The 18,533-nt window shown below is 46.5% G+C and overlaps 1 protein-coding gene across 1 annotated transcript; it reads left to right on the plus strand.

Moving 5' to 3' along the window:
- The first annotated feature begins 1,051 nt into the window (after positions 1-1,051).
- Positions 1,052-2,425, plus strand: LOC123247770 (actin-like). Its single transcript, XM_044676785.1, has one exon. The coding sequence runs from the start codon at positions 1,052-1,054 to the stop codon at positions 2,423-2,425; it is 1,374 nt and encodes a 457-aa protein (XP_044532720.1).
- Positions 2,426-18,533: the final 16,108 nt, after the last annotated feature.

Consider the following 18,533-nt stretch of genomic DNA (forward strand, 5'->3'; position numbering starts at 1 on the left):
GCATGGTATCTACTAATGAAGAATTTATTCAGGGCTCCAACTCTGAGAACCAGGCCATCTGCATTAAAGACAAAAAAGTCTCCATTACCCCATGGCCACATGCAGCATGGATGGCCAGGAGCTCTGCTCTAATCAACCCAGTCAATTTCAGGCTTCCTATACCCTGGGCTCCTACCAGCCAAACAAGAAGGGCATGATATTAGGCATATGCACTAGTCAAGCCAAATTTGGGGTTGTTTGTGAGGGAACTAACTTCCATGGGGAGGCTCACTGCAAGGAGACCCACAGGAGCCTTCCTCTAGAGGCACAGCCCTTCTACATCATGGACAAAGTGGTCTGTCCTCAATCTCCAGCTACCCTGACCACTAACTCCCAGAAGGTTGAATGTCCTAGCAAAGACCAATCTTGGGCTACCAGAACAAGTCCCTCCCAAACATCTAAGATCAGAGACAGGGAAATCTTAAAGTCAATCACAAGAAACAACAATGCAGACCTGGAAGAGAGGGGCAAGTCTAAAAACCCTGTGTCCACAAAAATTGGACTGCTTAGTGGTGCTATACCCCTGGAGCCAATCTGCTTTGTTGGGCAAAATATTCTAACCAAACAGAAGGAAATCCACTGGCCCCAGGCAGCACCAGACAAGGGTAATCCTACATCTTCCTGGGCCATATTATCATCAGACATCTCCAAGAGTTTATCAACTAAGGATCCCAGCTACGGTACCACATATGATAGCCAATGCCAGGAATCATTCTCCTACAGTTCAAATAAAGAGGAAGGGAACATGGTCTCTTTCAGTGAGATCAGTACATCAGAGAGTATTTCTAATATAGCTGAAGTCTCCAGAAAAATCAATACTGAGACTGTCCTAACTGATCCCCAACTTATCAAGGAATTAACTGCACCTATGATGATCAACGTAGGTGATATCCAATCTTCAATGGAAAATAAAAACTCATCTGTGCCTCTACCCACTCATGTAGGTGTATCAAAGGTGCCCCTTTCATCAGGAATCTCTTTCTATACTGGAAAGCATGGGACATCTCAGGTCATGGCAAGCCAGAATACTAACACTAAGCCGACTCAGAATGTGGCCGGCAATGTCAGCTATGGAAAATCCACCACTAAGACTCTGCCATTTAACACCTACTGCCGACCTGGTGTCACTTACAAGATATTGCCCATGACTGAGGTGGAAAAGGGGCCTCATTGTGTAAAATATTCCCTCACAGAGTCAAGTGAAAACCACTCAATGGGCAAACACTTTGGGGCTTTCCAAGGATCCCATCATGAGCTAGTCTCCACCGCTGATTTCCAAGAGCGCCCCCCTGCCCAAATGACCTCAAGCCACACAACAGCCTCCTTCAAAAACTTGGCTGCTGTGGTGATAGACACAGGAACAGGCTACAGCAAGTGTGGTTTGGCGGGGGAGGATCGGACTCGGGCTGTAGTGCCTACCCGGGTGGGGAGACACCTGAACTCTGAAGGGGACAAAACCCCCTACTATATCACAGAGGATGCAGAGGCAGCTTGCTCTACACTGATCCGTGGGGTGGTCACTGACTGGGATGCCCTAGAAGTCCTCTGGAATCACATCTTCTATAGCAAATTGTGTGTGGAGCCTGAAGAATTAGCTGTACTGGTGGCTGATTCACCGGTCTCCCCTCGTACCAATCGTGAGAAGGTAGTTGAGCTCTTGTTTGAAAATTTTGGGGTACCTGCCATGCAAACTGTCCATCAGGCATTACTCACCCTCTATGCCTATGGGCGCACCACAGGACTGGTCATGGGCAGTGGGCATGGCACTTCCTATGTGGCTCCCATTATTACAGGTGAACTGGCACCGCTGAACCTTTACCGACTAGACGTGGCTGGGAAAGACCTCTCTGAATACCTCTCCCAGCTACTTTTGGCTGGTGGGCAGCCACCACCTAAGATCGATGTTCTGACCCATATGAAGGAGACCTGCTGTTATGTGACCCTCGACATGGTCTCTGAACTCTGCCAACCAGAGAGCAAGAACCGGCTTGACTTTGTCCTTCCAGACAAGCATGTCCTCTCCCTTGGGGCTGAACGGTTCCGCTGCCCTGAGGCCTTGTTTAAGCCTGATGTCCTGGGCCTGGATCAGCCCAGTCTACCTGGACTGGCCCAGATTAGCATTAGCCAACTGGAGCCACACTTGCAAGAACAACTGTTGGCTAATGTGGTTCTGGAAGGTGGGACCACTCTGCTCAATGGTTTCTCTGAAAGGGTCCAGCAAGAACTAGGGTCCACAGCAAACGTCTTATCCTTGCCTCATCGTGCCATGGCTGCCTGGCTAGGAGGTTCCATCATGGCCTCCCTTGATTCCTTCCAGACTCTCTGGTTGAGCAGAGGGGAATACCAGGAAGAGGGCTCGTGGGCCATCTATAAGTATCACCTTTGATAGTCATGGGAGCATAAAGTTACTCTGGGAGTCAAAGAGGACTCTGGGTCTCTGGGTTTCTCTTGGGGTCAAAGGATTCCAGGGTGGGGGGACAGGGCTTCAAGACACATAATGGCATGACTTTGCTACCAAGTGCTCCGACCATACCGGACAGAGGATCTTCTCTTCTTTTCCCTAACTTGCTTGTGATATACTTTCCCCAACTCTATTCCATCCTCTCCATCTGGACTCATCCTCCAATCCCTACCAGATGTGAGAGGAAAGATAGGGTCTTACCATCAAACCTGGTATCTTCAGTCCTTTGGGAAAGTATGATTCCCCCCCACACCCAACACATTCCTAGCAGACTGGGTTTCCTCTACAGCTCCTGATTTGGGGTCACAAAGGGGCTGGTGCCTTGCAAGAAATGCAAATCTGTCTTCTTCCCCCTAAAGAACAACCGACCGGGACCTTTAGGGCCCAAGGAGCTGCTTCTTCTCTGGGATTTGCCCCCGTTGCCCAGGCGACCAGCACAATTACCCTTGATTGCCAGCTTGTTGCTATGGAGATTTCAAACACAAAGTAATAACCCACACAGCATGCCAAATGACTCATAGCTGGGGGGTGGGGACAGAGGGAGAGGATCCTTCCTTTCTGATGGCATGCAGGATTGTGGGGGAGGTCCCCAAGCTTTTCACCCCTCCAGATCTAGAGAACATGGCTACATTCTCAAAACACCAAAGAGCTCCAACCCAGAATCTAGCCAGTCAGCCAAGGGACCATGACCCAGCTTCCTTCCTGCAAGAACTTCTGCCATAGCTCTATTCAGAACCATACAAGACTTCATTGGCCCGGAGGCAGTAAATCATGAAGAATTCATGTTGAGGGATAAGTAGGGATAAGGGGGAGCCATGGGAGGAAGAGTGGGTGAGTGTGGCTCCTCCCAGGTCAGCACACTTTAGGGATATTTAATCAATGTGTGGAAGGGGCAAATGAAAAAGCAAAGGTGGTAAATAAATACCAAAGGACAGAACCAGAAAATGTGGGTAAATAACAATAAAATGGGGACAAATATCAGGGAATTGGAGTGGAATGTATTAAAGCAGATTAATCGTGTCAAGTATGAGCAATGGGATCAAATTATGAGAAAAAAGGTGCGAATACCAAAAAGTTGGATAAAAATGCCCCAAACCAAAGTAACTGGCAAATGTTAGAGTGGGAGCAAATAGCAGGGAATAGGGGTAAATACTAAGACATGAAGAGTAAATAAGGGTAAATTGAGTAACACAGAATTGAGTAAATATAGGGGGTGGAACATAAAGGAAGCAAGAAATTGGGGCAGAGTAGGAGAAAATACCAGGGAATTAAGAGTAAAATACCAGAGGAAGACCTAGGTTCAAATCCTGCCTCCTTTACTTAAATATTTGTGTGACCCTCGTAAAGTCATTTAACTTTTGTACTTCTATTGGCCCATCTGTAATACTGGATTCGGTGGCCTCCCCAGTCTCTTCCAGCTTTGAATCTAAGAACCTAGAAATGGGGCAGTAAACAACATTGAATGAAAGAGTAAATGGCAAATATCAAAGACTGAGTGACAAGAGCAGGAGCAAAGGCTTTTCTCTTAAGTTCTCTTATGTTTCCAAAACACCAGGCCCAGACAGTGGGAGATTTTAAAGGTTCTTTTGTGAGTGTGTACTTAGGACCAGCCATAAGTTCAAACATAGGGTCATGCTTGCAACTCTTTCCTAAGACTAGGCACAGACCATCCTCACAGAGAGGACTGCTCCTCTCCCTGTCAGATCTCCCTGCCCTCCATTTTGAAGGACCCCTGGGAAAAGGACATCTACCTCCTCTTACTACTTGCAGGAGGACAGAGGGGAAATCTCTTTTCTAAGAGACAAGCAGAGATTGAGCTGATTATGCAAATCCCAGCAAAGAGCTGGGATAACGCATCTGTAAACCTGGGCAAGTTTTGAAAATGGTGCCCCCCACTCTGTACATTATTGCCCTTCCCCCAATCTGCCACCATCAGAAGCTTTGAACTTGCATGATTAACATACAACTCTACCTAGCACAAAATAAATATGTGCCCTGAAGAGAGGAAGGTTCGGGCATTAAACATATATGCTTTTATTAAATAACACTTTTAAAAATTTTCCTTGCCATATACATATTCTCTTCTGTGCTGTGCTCTGAATGTCTGCCCACCTTACTTATACACCTAGAAGCCAGGCCCCTGGAAGTTCAGACCTAACTCATTGCCTAACTCCAGGCAAATCCATTTCTCTCCCTTTGGGGATCAGTTTCCCCATGTGTAAAATGTAGAAGTTAAACTATATAAATTTTTAATTTTTTTCTATAGCTAATATTATTTGAAATCAAGAGGCAGCTAGGTGGCCCAGTAGATAAAGTGTCAGGCCCGGTCAGGAAAAACCCAAGTTCAAATCCAGCCTCAAACACTTCCCAGCTATGTAACCCTAGGCAAGTCACATAACCCGTTTGCCTCAGTTTCCTCACCATCCTGGAGAAGGAAAAGGCAAACCACTCCAGTATCTTGCCAAGAAATCCCTAAAAGGGGTCATGAAGCACTGAGCAACAACATGAAATCAAGAAGCCCATTCATGTTATTCCCCTCCATGTACTCTTCAATCTATCCATACTGACTAGCTTCACCATTTCTCACACAAGATTCTCCAACTCCCATCTCTGAGCTTTTGAACATGGTCATCCCCCATGGTAGAATTCTGTCTCTCCTCATCTTTCCCCTCTTAAAAGCAATAGCTTCCTTCAAAACTCAACTAAAACATTACCTTTTTTTAAACCCTTACCTGCTATCTTAGAATCAATACTGTGTATTGGTTCCAAGGCAGAAGAGTGGTAAAGGCTGGGCAATGGGGGGATGTGACTTGCCCAGGGTCACACAGCTGGGAAATGCCTGAGGCTAGATTTGAAACTAGGACTTCTGGCTCTCTAGGCCTGGCTCTCAATCCACCGAGCCACTCAGCTGCCCCAAAACATTATGTTCTGCAGGAGGATTTTCCAGTCCCCCCACCCCTATGCTGTTAATGCTTTCCTCTCTAAGGTTACTTTCCATCTACTTTGTACACATCTTGTATTTATTTACATGTTGTCCCTGTATCTGGTAATTGTCCACATTATAGTGGAATTGTTGAGTTGTCCTGCAGGGCAGGGACTGGTTTGGCTTTTTCTTCATATCCCCAAGTGCTTAGCATGGTGCCTGGAACATAGTAAATGCTTACTTAACAAAAGTCTGCTTTATTGATTCATTAAGGTATATATGACTAAATAGTAGGGCCTTTTCCTGAGAAATGTTATTGGAGAGGGAAGCAGACAGAACACAAATTCATTGTATGACTGAAAGGAGAAAAAAGAGGACTGTATCAACCCAGACCTAGGAAAGAAAGGCACACCTTGGAGCTCTTGAGAATACGCTTTTCAATTTTAATATAGAAAATGAGATCTATTCTAACTGCAGGTCAAGCAATAGAGGTGATGGGGACTGTATTCATTACCTGACACATAATAGATAGTTAAATACTTTTCAAGTGAAGTTAGGAATGGTCAAATGCAGGATCCTTCGATTCCTTCAGAAGTTGGAGCTGGCTGCCTGGCAAATGGAAAGAAAGTCATCCTCTCCTGGGTTAAAGAGGCTTCTTGATAAATACCTAGAGAGGATTACTGGGAAACAAGGTTGGTGCCTTCCTAAAGCCAGGCAATGAAGGATGGTGTGTATTTATTTTTTATTTTTATTTTTTAGAACCCTTACTTTCTGCCTTAGTATCAATTCTAAGAAGAGTGGCAAAGGCTGGGCAATGGGAGTTAAGTGACTTACCTAGGGTTATACAGCTAGGAAATGTCTGAGGCCAGATTTGAACCACATCCTCCCAACTCCAGAGCTAGCACTCTATCCACTGGGCTACCTAGCTGCACTGAGGACCATAGGCTTTAGAATTGGAAGGAAACTAAGAGATAATTTAATCCAGCTCCTCCATGAGAGATGAGGAAACAGGCTCAGACATGCAAGCTAAATTTCCCAAGGTCACACAGAGAATAAATAGCAGAGCAAGATTCAAACCCAAGGCTTTTGCCCAGCCATGCCCAGGCTAGAGCGAGAGCATAGAGTTCTCATATCCTCTTATTTGACAGCGAAGAATCCAGCTGTGGAGTGATGGGTGCCCAGACCATAAGACCTGAGAGTGGAACTGAAGTGGAACTTCAGCCTTCTTCCTGAAACACTCTTACCAGAATTCCCTGCTTTCTCAGTGGTTAAATTCTGGAGAGGCCCTTGTTTTCATATCCCTTCAGTTCAGGGCTGCTTGGGTGGTAGTTATGGCAACACTGACTTGCAGTCTTCATCCCCTAAGCCCTTCTCTCCTCTCCCTGTCCAATTCAACAAGAAGCTTCCAAACATGCGGTATTTTAGTTCTCTTAAGCCGTGACTGGTCAGACCTTCTATCTCTGCTCTGTCCCCCAGCCCCCAAGAGCTTAAAACAGTTTTATTCACTTGGTTCTTGCTGACCTCTGGGCCCCACCCAAGTTCTAAGAGGGAAAGCCCAATTTCCTGATAGTCGAGCTGCTCCTGTAACCTTAGATAATTTGACATATCAGTCATGCTTTGTCCTTTTCCCTCTCCTGCACAAACTAGAACTAAACCCAAGGTCCCTGGAATTAGTCCTCATTTATGATGTGAATGCGCGTGTCTTAGAGATGGGGAAGGGACAGCCTTGGGGATTTATTTGTGCGTGCAGTCATGCACATACAGAAGTGCACTTTCAACTGGATGCCCAGGGAGCCAGAGAGAAGCAGGCACACGTACACATACTCGTGCCCTCACAGGCATGATGGCACATAGATATATCAAGGGTCAACACTCACTGCATGCCTATTGTGTGCAGATTCTCCACATATATCTATTCATATTTCTAGAAATGTGTCCTCATGTCTTCCCCCTTTTGATCTCTGAGAAACTAAATAAGGGCAGCCTTGACAGAGTGCCTCCACTTAAGTCTTCTCTAACCCAGTTGAGCCCCCAAATCCTGGCTTCTTCCCTGTCTCTCTCTTTCCTATGGACAACAGCAAGGTAGCTGGGAGAGAATGTGCCAAACTAAGCACAAAAAGCCAATGTCTACCAGAGAATATCCTCTATGTGTATTCAGTGTGAAGATGGTCAATCCTATTCACACATACACAAAATCACCACATTGTTGTCATTAGTAGCAACATGCCATAGTAGCCAGAAAGTTGGATTTGGAGTCTGCTCAGACTCTTACTAGCTGTGTGATCATGGATAAGTCACTAAATCTCTCATCTTCATTTTACTTATCTGTAAAACTTGGGCTTAGGGGCAATTAGATAGTTCAGTGATTTCAGATCCAGGCCTAGAGACAGGAGGTCCTGGATTCAAATCAGGCCTCAGATATTTTCTAGCTATGGGACCCAGGACAAGTCACTTAATGCCCATTGCCTAGCCTTTGCCACTCTTTTGCCCTGGAACCAATACACATTATTGGGGAGGGAAGGCTTTAGAAAAACAAACTTGTACTACCTGCCTTATAGGGTTGTTGTGAATACTCATCATTCAGTTCTTTAAGAGTTTATTCACTAGAACAGTGGAAGACACTGTATATACAGACAAAAACAAAACCATCCTTGATCTCAAGGAACTTACATTCAACTGGGGGGAGAGAAACAACATATAAATATATAAGTAAATGCAAAATAGAAAGAAAGTACTTTGGTAGATATAGGGGGCACATAACTAAGGGATTCAGAAAGACCTCATAAAAGATAGGACTTGGCCTGAATCTTGAAGAGAGCTAGGGATTCCAGAAATTGAAGGTAAGAAGGAAAAGCATTTTATGATGGAGGACAACTTATACAAAAGTGGGAGAAAGAATGTCATACATGAGGCACAGTAACAATTTGATTTTAACATGAAGCAGTGGGAAAAGGAATGTGAAATCAGAGGAGGTGTTTGTATTTTGTCCTAGTGGCAATGGGGAATTACTGAAGTTTCTTAAATAGTCATGATGTGGTCAGACCTGTGACTGATGTATGTCAATTTGATAACTGGGAGAAAGATGAATTTGAGATAGGAGAAACTAATGAATGCTGGGGAAGCAATCAAGAGAGGAGAGGTTCCCCAATTGATAAATGGGGAAGGGGCATGAATAGGTAGTTTTCAGATAAAGAAATCAAAACTATCAATAAGTGCATGAAAAAGTGTTTAAAGGTCTCATGATTAGAGAAAGGCAAATCAAAACAACTCTGAGGTACCACCTCACACCTAGCAAACTGGCCAATATGACAGCAAAGGAAAGTAATAAATGTTGGCGAGGATGTGGCAAAATTGGGACACTAATACATTGCTGGTGGAATTGTGAATTGATCCAACCATTCTGGAAGGCAATTTGGAACTATGTGCAAAGGGTTTTAAATGACTGCCTGCCCTTTGATCCAACCATACCACCACTGGATTTATACCCCTAAAGAGATAATAGGAAAAAATATGTACAAAAATATTCATAGTAATGTTCTTTGTGGTAGCAAAAAACTGGAATATGAAGGGATATCCATCGATTGGGGAATGGCTGATCAAATTGTGGCATCTGATGGTGATGGAATACTATTGTGTTCAAAGGAATAATGAACTGGAGGAATTCCATGTGAACTGGAATGACCGCCAGGAATTGATGCAGAGTGAAAGGAGCAGAACCAGGAGAACATTATACTCAGAGATGGATACACTGTGGCACAATCTAATCTACTAGCAGCAATGCAATGATCCAAGACAACTCTGAGAGACTTATGAGAAAGAACGCTATCCACATCCAGAGAAAGAACTGTGGGAATAGAAACACAGAAGAAAAACATATGATTGCTCACATGGTTCGATGGCGATATGATTGGGGATGTTGATTTTAAATGATCACTCTATTGCAAATATTAATAATATGCAAATAGGTTTTGAACAATGATATATGTAAAACCCAGTGAAATTGCTCGTCAGCTCTAGGAGGAGGGAGAAAGGAGGGGAAGAAAAGAACATGAATAATGTAACTCTGGGAAAATATTCTAAATAAATAAATTAAATGTTTAAATTTTTAAAAAAGAGAGGAGAAGTGAGAAAGAACTGAATTTGGGCAGTGGCTGTGTGAATGTGTAGAAGCAAACAGATACAGGAGATATTGTGGAAATAGATTGAGCAAAACATGGCAGTTAATTAGATCTGAAGGATGAGCAAGAATAAAGAGTTACAGATGATTCCTATATTGTGAAGCTGAGTGATTAGAAGGATGGGTGGTGCCCTTGAAAGAAAAAGGAAAGTTATATATAACTATATTTATGTGCATTGTTATGGCAGGTCATCTGTGCTTGTCAAGGACAGCAAACTAGAAACCAAAAGAACTTCCTTGGTAACATTTAATGAAAATGAAGTTAGTTTTCAATTACCTGCATGTGGATTATCTGAATAACACAGACTCTCCTCTCTGGGCACTTGCAAACTCATAGAAGGAAAGACATATGCAAATAACTTTTATATAAGGTAGAATTAAAAGAGCAAAAGAGAGATCTAGGCAAAGTGATGAGAATTTTAAGAATAGATCCCACTGGGCCACCTTCCTCTGCCATCAGTCTCTGTGAGACCAAGAAAGACATGCACTTTGTAACATTAGTTAGAATCAGACAGGATGGGGAAGATGTATCTACTTCCTTTCAAATTGTTTAAAGCATTCTGAAGCCAAAAGAAGTGTTTCAGAGGATTATATGATTCCATGAATAATCAGCATCCTGAATTTTCTCTTATTGGAAAATTGAGATCTGGTTGTATTTATTCAGTGTATATATCTAGTATGGTTCATAACCCTCCCCCAAAGCAGAGATGGTGTCCAGGATTCTGGATCATGTGACAGCATTGGTGACCAGTGATACAAGTGACCTTGGACACAGGATAGGATGAAGAAATCAGGGAGATATATAGAGATCATAGCAACATCTCTCTCCCCACATTATACTTTAGTTATGCTCCGATCTGCCTGGAGATAAAGAGGTGGATTAGATAACTTACATAAGGGCCTTTAAACAGCAGGCTTCAGTCTCTTCACACCAGAGAACTGGCCTTCCATATTCCCACCTCTGGTTTTTCTTCTCCCTAGAATGCCCTATCCCTTTCCTTCTAAATTCTATCTGTGCTTCAGGGCCTGGCTCAAATCACAGACTCCTCAATAAAGGCTTCCTAGACCACTCCAGTCTACAATGATCTCTCCCTTTGATGAAATTTTACAGTCTTCACTTTCTGTAAGACTTATGAGGCACTGAGCATACAAGGTTTGGTATTACCCCTAATCTTGTTTTGTCTTGCTACTGAGAAAGGCACTGACCTCTTGTTTACCTGAATCCTCCATGGCTGGGAACCTAGATCAAAGTACATGTCTAGTAAAAGCTTATTGATTGATTAATCATTGGAAATGAAAGTCATCCTAAAGTCTTAATGTAGTTTTAAGCTATTAGAACCTAAATCTATTTTTTTTAGAACCCAAACCTTAAAGCTTCTACTCGCCCTAAGACTTTTGGGACACAGTGTAGAACACACTCTTTACCATAATTTAAAATATTTTTTTTAACTTGGAAAATTAGTGCCATACCAGGGAGTCAGATTTCTGTGCGCTGTGGTCACACCATCTGAATCCTCAACAGGGCCCAAGGCAAGAAACCCAAGGGGGAAAAAAGCAGTTGAAAAGGTGGCAGGCACTGAGAGTGCCTGCGGAGCTGTCCAAAGTGCTGAACCGAGGGCAGCTGGCTGGAGGTTGCCAGGATACAATTCAATCCCACAGTCCTTCAGAAACTTGTTCTTTCTTTCAGGTCTTTAAAAGTCCAATAAGGCGGTTCTCAGGGCATTTTTTTTTAAACCCAATTTACACAACGCTTGCTCTCTTCTCAGTCCTTTCCAAAGTGCTGTCTCATAATACTATCGGGGGGATGGAAGAAGAGGTGATAAGGGACGATTAGTATAACAACTCTACGACAGAGTCCCTAAATGTCACTCACATACTCCCCTCCTGATGCCAATGCGATGTATGAACATATCTGTGTGGATCCACACACAATATTCACATGCTCAGACATACGTAAAAACGCCCACCAATTCGACGCACATCCATAGAGACATACCCATTAGCATCCCCAACACACGCTGATGTGCGTCAGCACAGACACACTAACTTAGACTACATGCATGTTTTATGTCTTTGTCTATGCGCACACCAGTCCGGACTCTGCCTCAGGGCTTCCTCTCCTCATCCCAAATGCCCAAGTCCCTCCTCATCCCTGGCATCTCCAGGACAAGACCTCTTCGTTGTCCCAGTCTCTGACTAGGGACTGAGAACTGGGACAAGGCTAAAGCAGTCTGAGCCCCCTAAGGAGGGCGTCCTGGCTTGCTGAGCTGCCCTGGTCAAACCTTATCTCTCGGTCTTAGTTTCCTTTTCTGTATATTGGGTACGTGGAGGCTTAACCCTGCCTGCTCCCTGCTGCATAGCAGGCTTTAGAATTCTTCCCTGAATCGCGAGTGAAGGAGGGACTAGAGGGCTGAGGTAAATCGAAAGTTGGGGAGTGAGGTCCTTTCCTGGTCCAGGACTCGGACACTGCCAGAACCTCTCCTGAGAACTAGGGTTGGTGAAAGGACTAGGAATACAGGGTGAGTCACCAGTACATTCTGATTTCTCCCCACCCCCCATCCCCTACCCGGCTCCCTGACTCCAGACTCCTCCCCCACGGGGGTGGGCCCGAATAGGATAAAGCTCCACCCCCTCTGACCCGCCCCCGGCCCCCGGTGCGAATCTTGCGCTGGGGAGCGGCGGGCGATGCTGGAGGCGCGCGGAGCTGGGGAGCGGCTGGACTCGGCGCCGCATCTCCCCCGCCCCGAGCGGACTCTGCCCTGCCACCAACTGCGGCGTCCCTGGACCCTCCGGAGCTCCTTGAGCCTCGAGTCGGCGGCTTCCTCCTAGTGACAGGACAGGCGCTGCAGGTGGGTCTCGGAGACCTGGGACAGAGTCGGAGGTACCGGAGGCTTGGTCCTAAGGGAGTAGTGGGTACCTCCGGGCTGGATGGGTTGGGGGATTAAATTCGTTGAGGTTTGGGGGCAGAACAACCGGAGTGTAGGGTTGTGTGTGTGTGTGTGTGTGTGTGTGTGTGTGTGTGTGTGTGTGTGTTGGGGGAGGGGGAAGGTGAATGGTTGTTCCGTGGCTTTCCGGGGGCCCTGGAGTGGGAAGAATTGGGTCCCGGGAGGGGGGGTGCAGCGGAGACTAGCTGTGAGAGCCGAACTGAGCAGCCTGTCAGGCTGACCACGCGGGCTCCCCACGGGTGGGGGAGGGGTACTCCTAGCCTTCAGAGGGTCTGGGAGCAAAAGTTCTCGGGAGCAGCTCCCCCGAACGACAGGTGCTCTGCCATATCCCCTCAACCCTTGGCCCCTGTGGGCACACGGGACCGAAGTCCTGGGTGCAGAAAGGCTAGTTCAGCTAAGAGTCAGCTGTCGGCTGACCCGCTTATACTCCCAGAGCAAAATTCAATTATCTGAGCATTTGCAGAGTAGCACCTACTGTGTGCAGAGCACTTTAACGTCCCCGGAGGGTCTGGTCTACCCAATTCCCTTCCCCTCGTTCGGCTCCCCAAGTTCCATCTCCCCCAATCCCTTCCTGTATCTCTGGAGGGATCCCCCAATCCTCTTTTCTCTCTATGCTCAGACCAGGCACTAATTTCCATGACAACCGGGAGTTCTTTATTGGTGACAAAACGCCCAGGGGGCTGGAAGAGAAGATTTGGGTGGGGGCTGGGAGAGAAGGAGTTAACCCATTTTGGAATTCGGGCTGAGGCTCCTCTTCCCTGCTCTTTGGCCCTGACCCTCGAGGCAGCCACCTTGTTCCAGCAGCAGCCCAAGGTCTCATTTGGGGCTGGGGTGCTCACATGTAGGCCAGGTGCCCTGGAGTGCGGTTGTCCATGTGTTCAGGTCGGTGAGGGGGAGAGAGGGGCGTGGGTGCAGACACATGTGCACAAGTGAGATGGGGGGGGGCTGCCAGGCACATGTTCGAGCTGTGGGGGGCCTAAGGGCTGTGCATTTGTGTACCACTGTGCATATATGTGCAGGTAGGGGCGCCATCTGGGAGGCAATTTTCCTTGAGTGGAGGCTGGGGGAGAATTGAGAGGGGGGGGGTGGGGAGAAGAGGCCTAACTGACCTATGGACTAGAGAAGAATCCTCAGGGTCTCTGGGTCCTCAACTTGTTATTAGGAGAGCTGTACATTGGGTGTATGGATGGATGGGGAGGGGGAAATGTGAGAAGGGAAGGCAGGTTGTTTGTCTTTGGCAGCATGCCCAGCTGTGAACTTCCAATTAGGCCCCTCCCTAGTGTCTCCCACTTTCTGTCCTGGGGAGTTTCATTTCTAGAAACATTACCCCTCCCATCCCTAGAATCCCTGACAGCCAGCCATTCATCTATACTACCTTTGTCCTCACCCTACTGCCCAAGGAATTGTGTCCCACTACCTTCTGAGCTAACTCCTTTTCCCTTGGATTGGAACCCCCTCCCTCCAGGAGAGGAGCTTCCTTTTTCTGTATATCACCCTCCCCAAACCTGGTAACCGTGACCAGGAATATGATAGTCCTTCTTTCCGAAGAACTGGGAGGGAGGCCAGAATGGAGGGAGCTCAGAGGCCTGAGCTTCTCTGTGTGTCCCAACTCTTCCATAAGCTCAGGCTGTTCTCTCTCTCTTGGAATGTGAGGAAGCCGGGATATGATGGGGTGGAGTCTGCCAGCCACCGGATGGGACACCTTCCCACTCCCCAATCCTACAAAGGTTGCATGATCTCCTGGACAATGATTACAGGTAGAAAAGAGTAATTAAGGAGCACTGACCATCAGAACATGGCTATAGCCCCTCCAGCAGTGAGGGTGTAGGTCTTGGGGGGCCATTGTTTCCTGAAATACAATTCCATACTGGAAGTTAGGTCTTGGGGCCCTGCTCTCTTCCCCCTTGGAAACTAATTTTGAACTCACCATTCTGGATGTTAAGTGGTGGGGTTGCTGTCTGGGGGTGGATGGGTAGGCAGGAGGAGTGAAGGATAAGAGATATAGAATGGATATCCTCCCTGTCCTCTTTTCTAGGGGCTCTGTGTGTGTGTGTGTGTGTGTGTGTGTGTGTGTGTGTGTGTGTGTGTGCAGGAGGTGGGGTTTGGTGGCTGCTCTAGAAAGACCACTGTGTTAGAGGAGGCCATATTGCCTTTCGGTGACACTACCCTTCTGCAGTGTCCTTCTGTCTGTCTTCTATTTCCTTTCTAGAACCTCAATTCCTGCCCCCACTCCCTCCCCCCACACACACACTGGTGTATAAGCAGAAAGTCTTTTATTCTTGGGAGCAGAGGTACCAGGCAGGGGAGAAATTGAGGCACAGGGAAGGAAATGAGATTATGCAACTGTCATTCCTGTACTTGGAGCTATGGAGAGACTAATTCATTTTCTTTCTTTAGTTACACCTCCTACTAGCCCCTCTGAGGAGAGAGCCCCATACTCAGAGTTGGAGCCTGAGGTAGCCCCAGTGACCTTAAGCTTTGTTTTCACCCAGCCTGAAGCTTTTCAGCCACACCTCCCGTTTTTGTAGTTCTTGCTTTTAGGGGGAAAGGGAAGGCACAGTCTGCAAGGCCTTAAGACTGTATGATTTTAGGGAAAGTGTTCTGGGCAGATTCAGTATGGGAAGAATAGGTCTAGTATAGGGTCTGGCTCAGATCTAGACAGACTCTTAAGCTCTCTTTTTCCCTCCCCACATTCTTCCGACATATTGAAGGTGACAACAAATCCTAGTTATTTTTCCTCCTGAATGCCTGTGATGAAAGGCAGGAGAGAAAGTAGGACTAAAGTGAGTGCCGAGGGTGATGCTATGATATCTCACAGATGAATTGGGATTGACCTGTCCCTGTTTTTCCAATTCATGGTCATACAGTGTCAAGCCTCAAGTTGCTTTGCCATCCTCTAGGAGACATTGAGGTACCAGGGTCTAGAACAGTTTAAAGCAACTGGCTGCTCTTCCTGCCCTTTAGATGTGTCCAGCTTGGTTTGGAAATTTGTTTGGGACCTAGCTCCTAGCTCCAAGGGATGAGAGCCCAGTGGTTTTCTCTCCCATTCCTCTCTACTCTTCTGTCAGATTGGGGGGCACAAAGAGAGGGAGTGGCCAATACTAGAGAGAAATATAAAGGCACCAGGCACTTCAGTGCCCCCTAATTACTCTTTTCTATATGTAATTATTGTCTAGGAAATCATTCACCCTTGTAGGATTAGAGAATGGGAAGGTCTGCCCTTTCTATCTTTGAGATCTGGAAACTTCCTATGCTGTTCTAGAGGTTCCCTACCTTAAGTGCTCTGAGATCACAGCTCTGATGGCCTTCCTCTAAAGAAAATTGCCTATTCTAGCTCACCCTCTCTCCCTTTTCCCTCCTCCCCTTTGCCTTTCTCTCTCTAGCTCTCTTAGCCATTCTCTCATTTTCTCATTCTCTCTCTCCCCAGTTCCTTTGACCACTCTCTCTCTACTGCTTTTGCTCTTTCTGGACACAAGTCCTAGTTGGTATATTCTCTTCCCTCCCTCTCCCCAGTTCCTTGATTTTAGTCACATTTTCCCTTGCTTTCATACACCTGTCCTCAGAGCTCCATCTCTTTCTGTGTCTCTCCTTTGCTTCTCTTTACTTTCAATCTCTGCTTTTCTCCATTCTCCTACCACCCAGGTTCCCTTAGAATAACAGAAATGAAGAGTTAGAAGGGAATATTATCTAACCTTTGGCTCCGCCTCTCCTTCCACCCCCTTTCTCATTCCTTACCTCCTCCCCCCTTCTAAGGTAGCTGGGCTGTGTTGTGAGAAGGAAACCTCACCCAGTAGTGATAGAGTTAGATACTCTACCTGATGGCAAACACATCCTAGGCAAGAGGGGATTGGCTCTCATGCCCATCAACACTCTCTTTCCTACTCTTTCCCTTCTTTGAAAACTTCTATTGCCGTCAAGACCCTTGCTCGTGTTTCCTGATGGATGCCCAACCTCTCTTTCTTCCCTGCCTTCCAGCAGATCCCCTATCATGCCCAAGTGAAAAACATATGTGGTGGTGAGTGAGGGCTCTCCCTAACTTCCCTGAGGGATGAGAACTTCCGAGGTGGCTAAGGGAGCAAAGATCAGTTGATGATGTCATGGAGGGCCAAACCTTTAGTCTTAATCTTCAACTTTCTTCTTCCATCTTTTTGGGGGGAGTTATAGAGCTACTTAAAGGAGCAGGACCTGAGGCCTGGTCCCTCTCCAAAACCATTCAGCCCTATGCTCTGGGGAAATTGAATAGTTGGGAGGCTGGATTCAGAATAATCAACCAAAGCAAGTGAGAATGAAACCCTAGGACTCAGAGCTGAAAGAAACCCTAGAGACCATCAAGAATAACAGCTTAATTTTATAGAAGAGGGAATTGAGGCCCAAAGAAGTCAGATGGCTTATTTAAAATCACACAGGCAGTAAAGAGCAGAGAAGACATCAGAATTTGGGTCTTTGGATCCCTATATCCAGTGACCTTTTCATGACATCATTCATGATACCTACCGGACTGATGAAAAGTCAGGAGTCTTGCTTCACCCCTTCTCTCTTCTCCTGGGAGGAAGCTGCTGCTGCCTGCACTTTGGACACTAACCCCTCATTACTATAATCAGCTGGAAGGGAAACTGGATGCATCCCTCTGACTTGAACAGGCCTGAACTGTGCTCTGTAAACATAAAGTATACAAGGGGAGACAAGGAAGTTCATATAGTCAAAGCAGGTCAGTTGTCCCCTCTTGGAGGTAAGGAAGGCCCCAAGTTGTCTGAAGAAAATTGGAGAGGAAAGAGAAAGCTGCCTGTTGTGTGAAAACCCCAGAACAATATGGACTGGGTCAATTCCCTGTGGAGATAGGATAGGGGTTCCTGGGTCCCTAGAGGTTTTTCAGGGTAGGTGGGGGAGGCCACAGGCAGAGACAATATTCACAGCTGCCACTAAATCAGGAGGTGTCGGTAACAGCAACCACAGTGAGAAGGGAGCAGGGGGCCCTCCCTTCTTCCCTCTTTCCTTCTCTGCCTCCCTCCCTGTGACCCAGTGGGAGGGGGAAGCAGTTGGCAGTGGCTAGATACGCCAGCTCATGCAGGGATTGACCCCCAGGCAACCCCAAATTAAGAGAATGGTTTTGGGGGAAAAAACAGACATAGAGAGGAAGAAAGAAAAGGAGTGGTCAAAGAGATGCGGTAGATCACAGGATTTAGACAGGAAAGCCATCTTAGAGATCATATGGTTTGACCCCTCCCCCCTTTTACATGCAAGAAACTGAGACCCAGAGAGACTTGCCCTCAATAACACAGATAGTATAAACAGAGCTGGGACTGGCATCCTGGAGAGAGATGAGGGCAGAAATAGACTAGCCCAGAGAGATGTGCCCTCCCAGAGCTAGCTAGGCCAAGAATGAGAATCCAGAGGTTCAAGCCATGGCTGCTCCCCTTTCCCTTGGTAAAGGATCCCTAGAGATATGAGTCACTTACCTTCACCCCAGGACAAGTCTCTGAATCAGAGCATCTCCTTTGGGCATCTTGGACAAAGAGTTTCTCCCACATCCCTTGGGCCTCAGAGGCCTTCTTAAATAATCCAGAGCTTAGGAAGGATTTGGTCAGGCTCATGCCCTTGACATTGTCCACATCTAGAGCTGGGTTAGAGGTGGTTCATTCTCCTGCGTCCCCTTCACTCCATGCACCACATTAAGGGAAGGCCAATGGGCATTTGGCAGGGAGTACATCTTAGGGCACGAAGAATAGACTCAGCTCCTGAAGGCAAGGATGCTGGTAGGGGCAGTCTTTGAGAGGATCATTGGGGTACCAGGATTTAGATCTGGAAGGACTTTAGTCCAACCCCTCATTTTACAGTTGAAGAAACTGAGGCCCAGAAAGATTAAATGACTTGGAAAGTCAGTCTGAAACTAAGATAGATTAGAATGGGTTAGGGGATCATCTAGCAGGGGAAGAGGAGGACTGGGGGGAAGGGATAGTATTAGATTAAATCTTCTCTCCTCCGCCCTTT

This window comes from Gracilinanus agilis, chromosome 1 (assembly GCF_016433145.1).
Source record: "Gracilinanus agilis isolate LMUSP501 chromosome 1, AgileGrace, whole genome shotgun sequence".
In the NCBI taxonomy this organism is placed as follows: domain Eukaryota; kingdom Metazoa; phylum Chordata; class Mammalia; order Didelphimorphia; family Didelphidae; genus Gracilinanus; species Gracilinanus agilis.

Bases quoted from the DNA above. Each gene is read 5' to 3' on its own strand.
- LOC123247770 (XM_044676785.1), top strand. From the start codon at position 1,052: ATGGCAAGCCAGAATACTAACACTAAGCCGACTCAGAATGTGGCCGGC.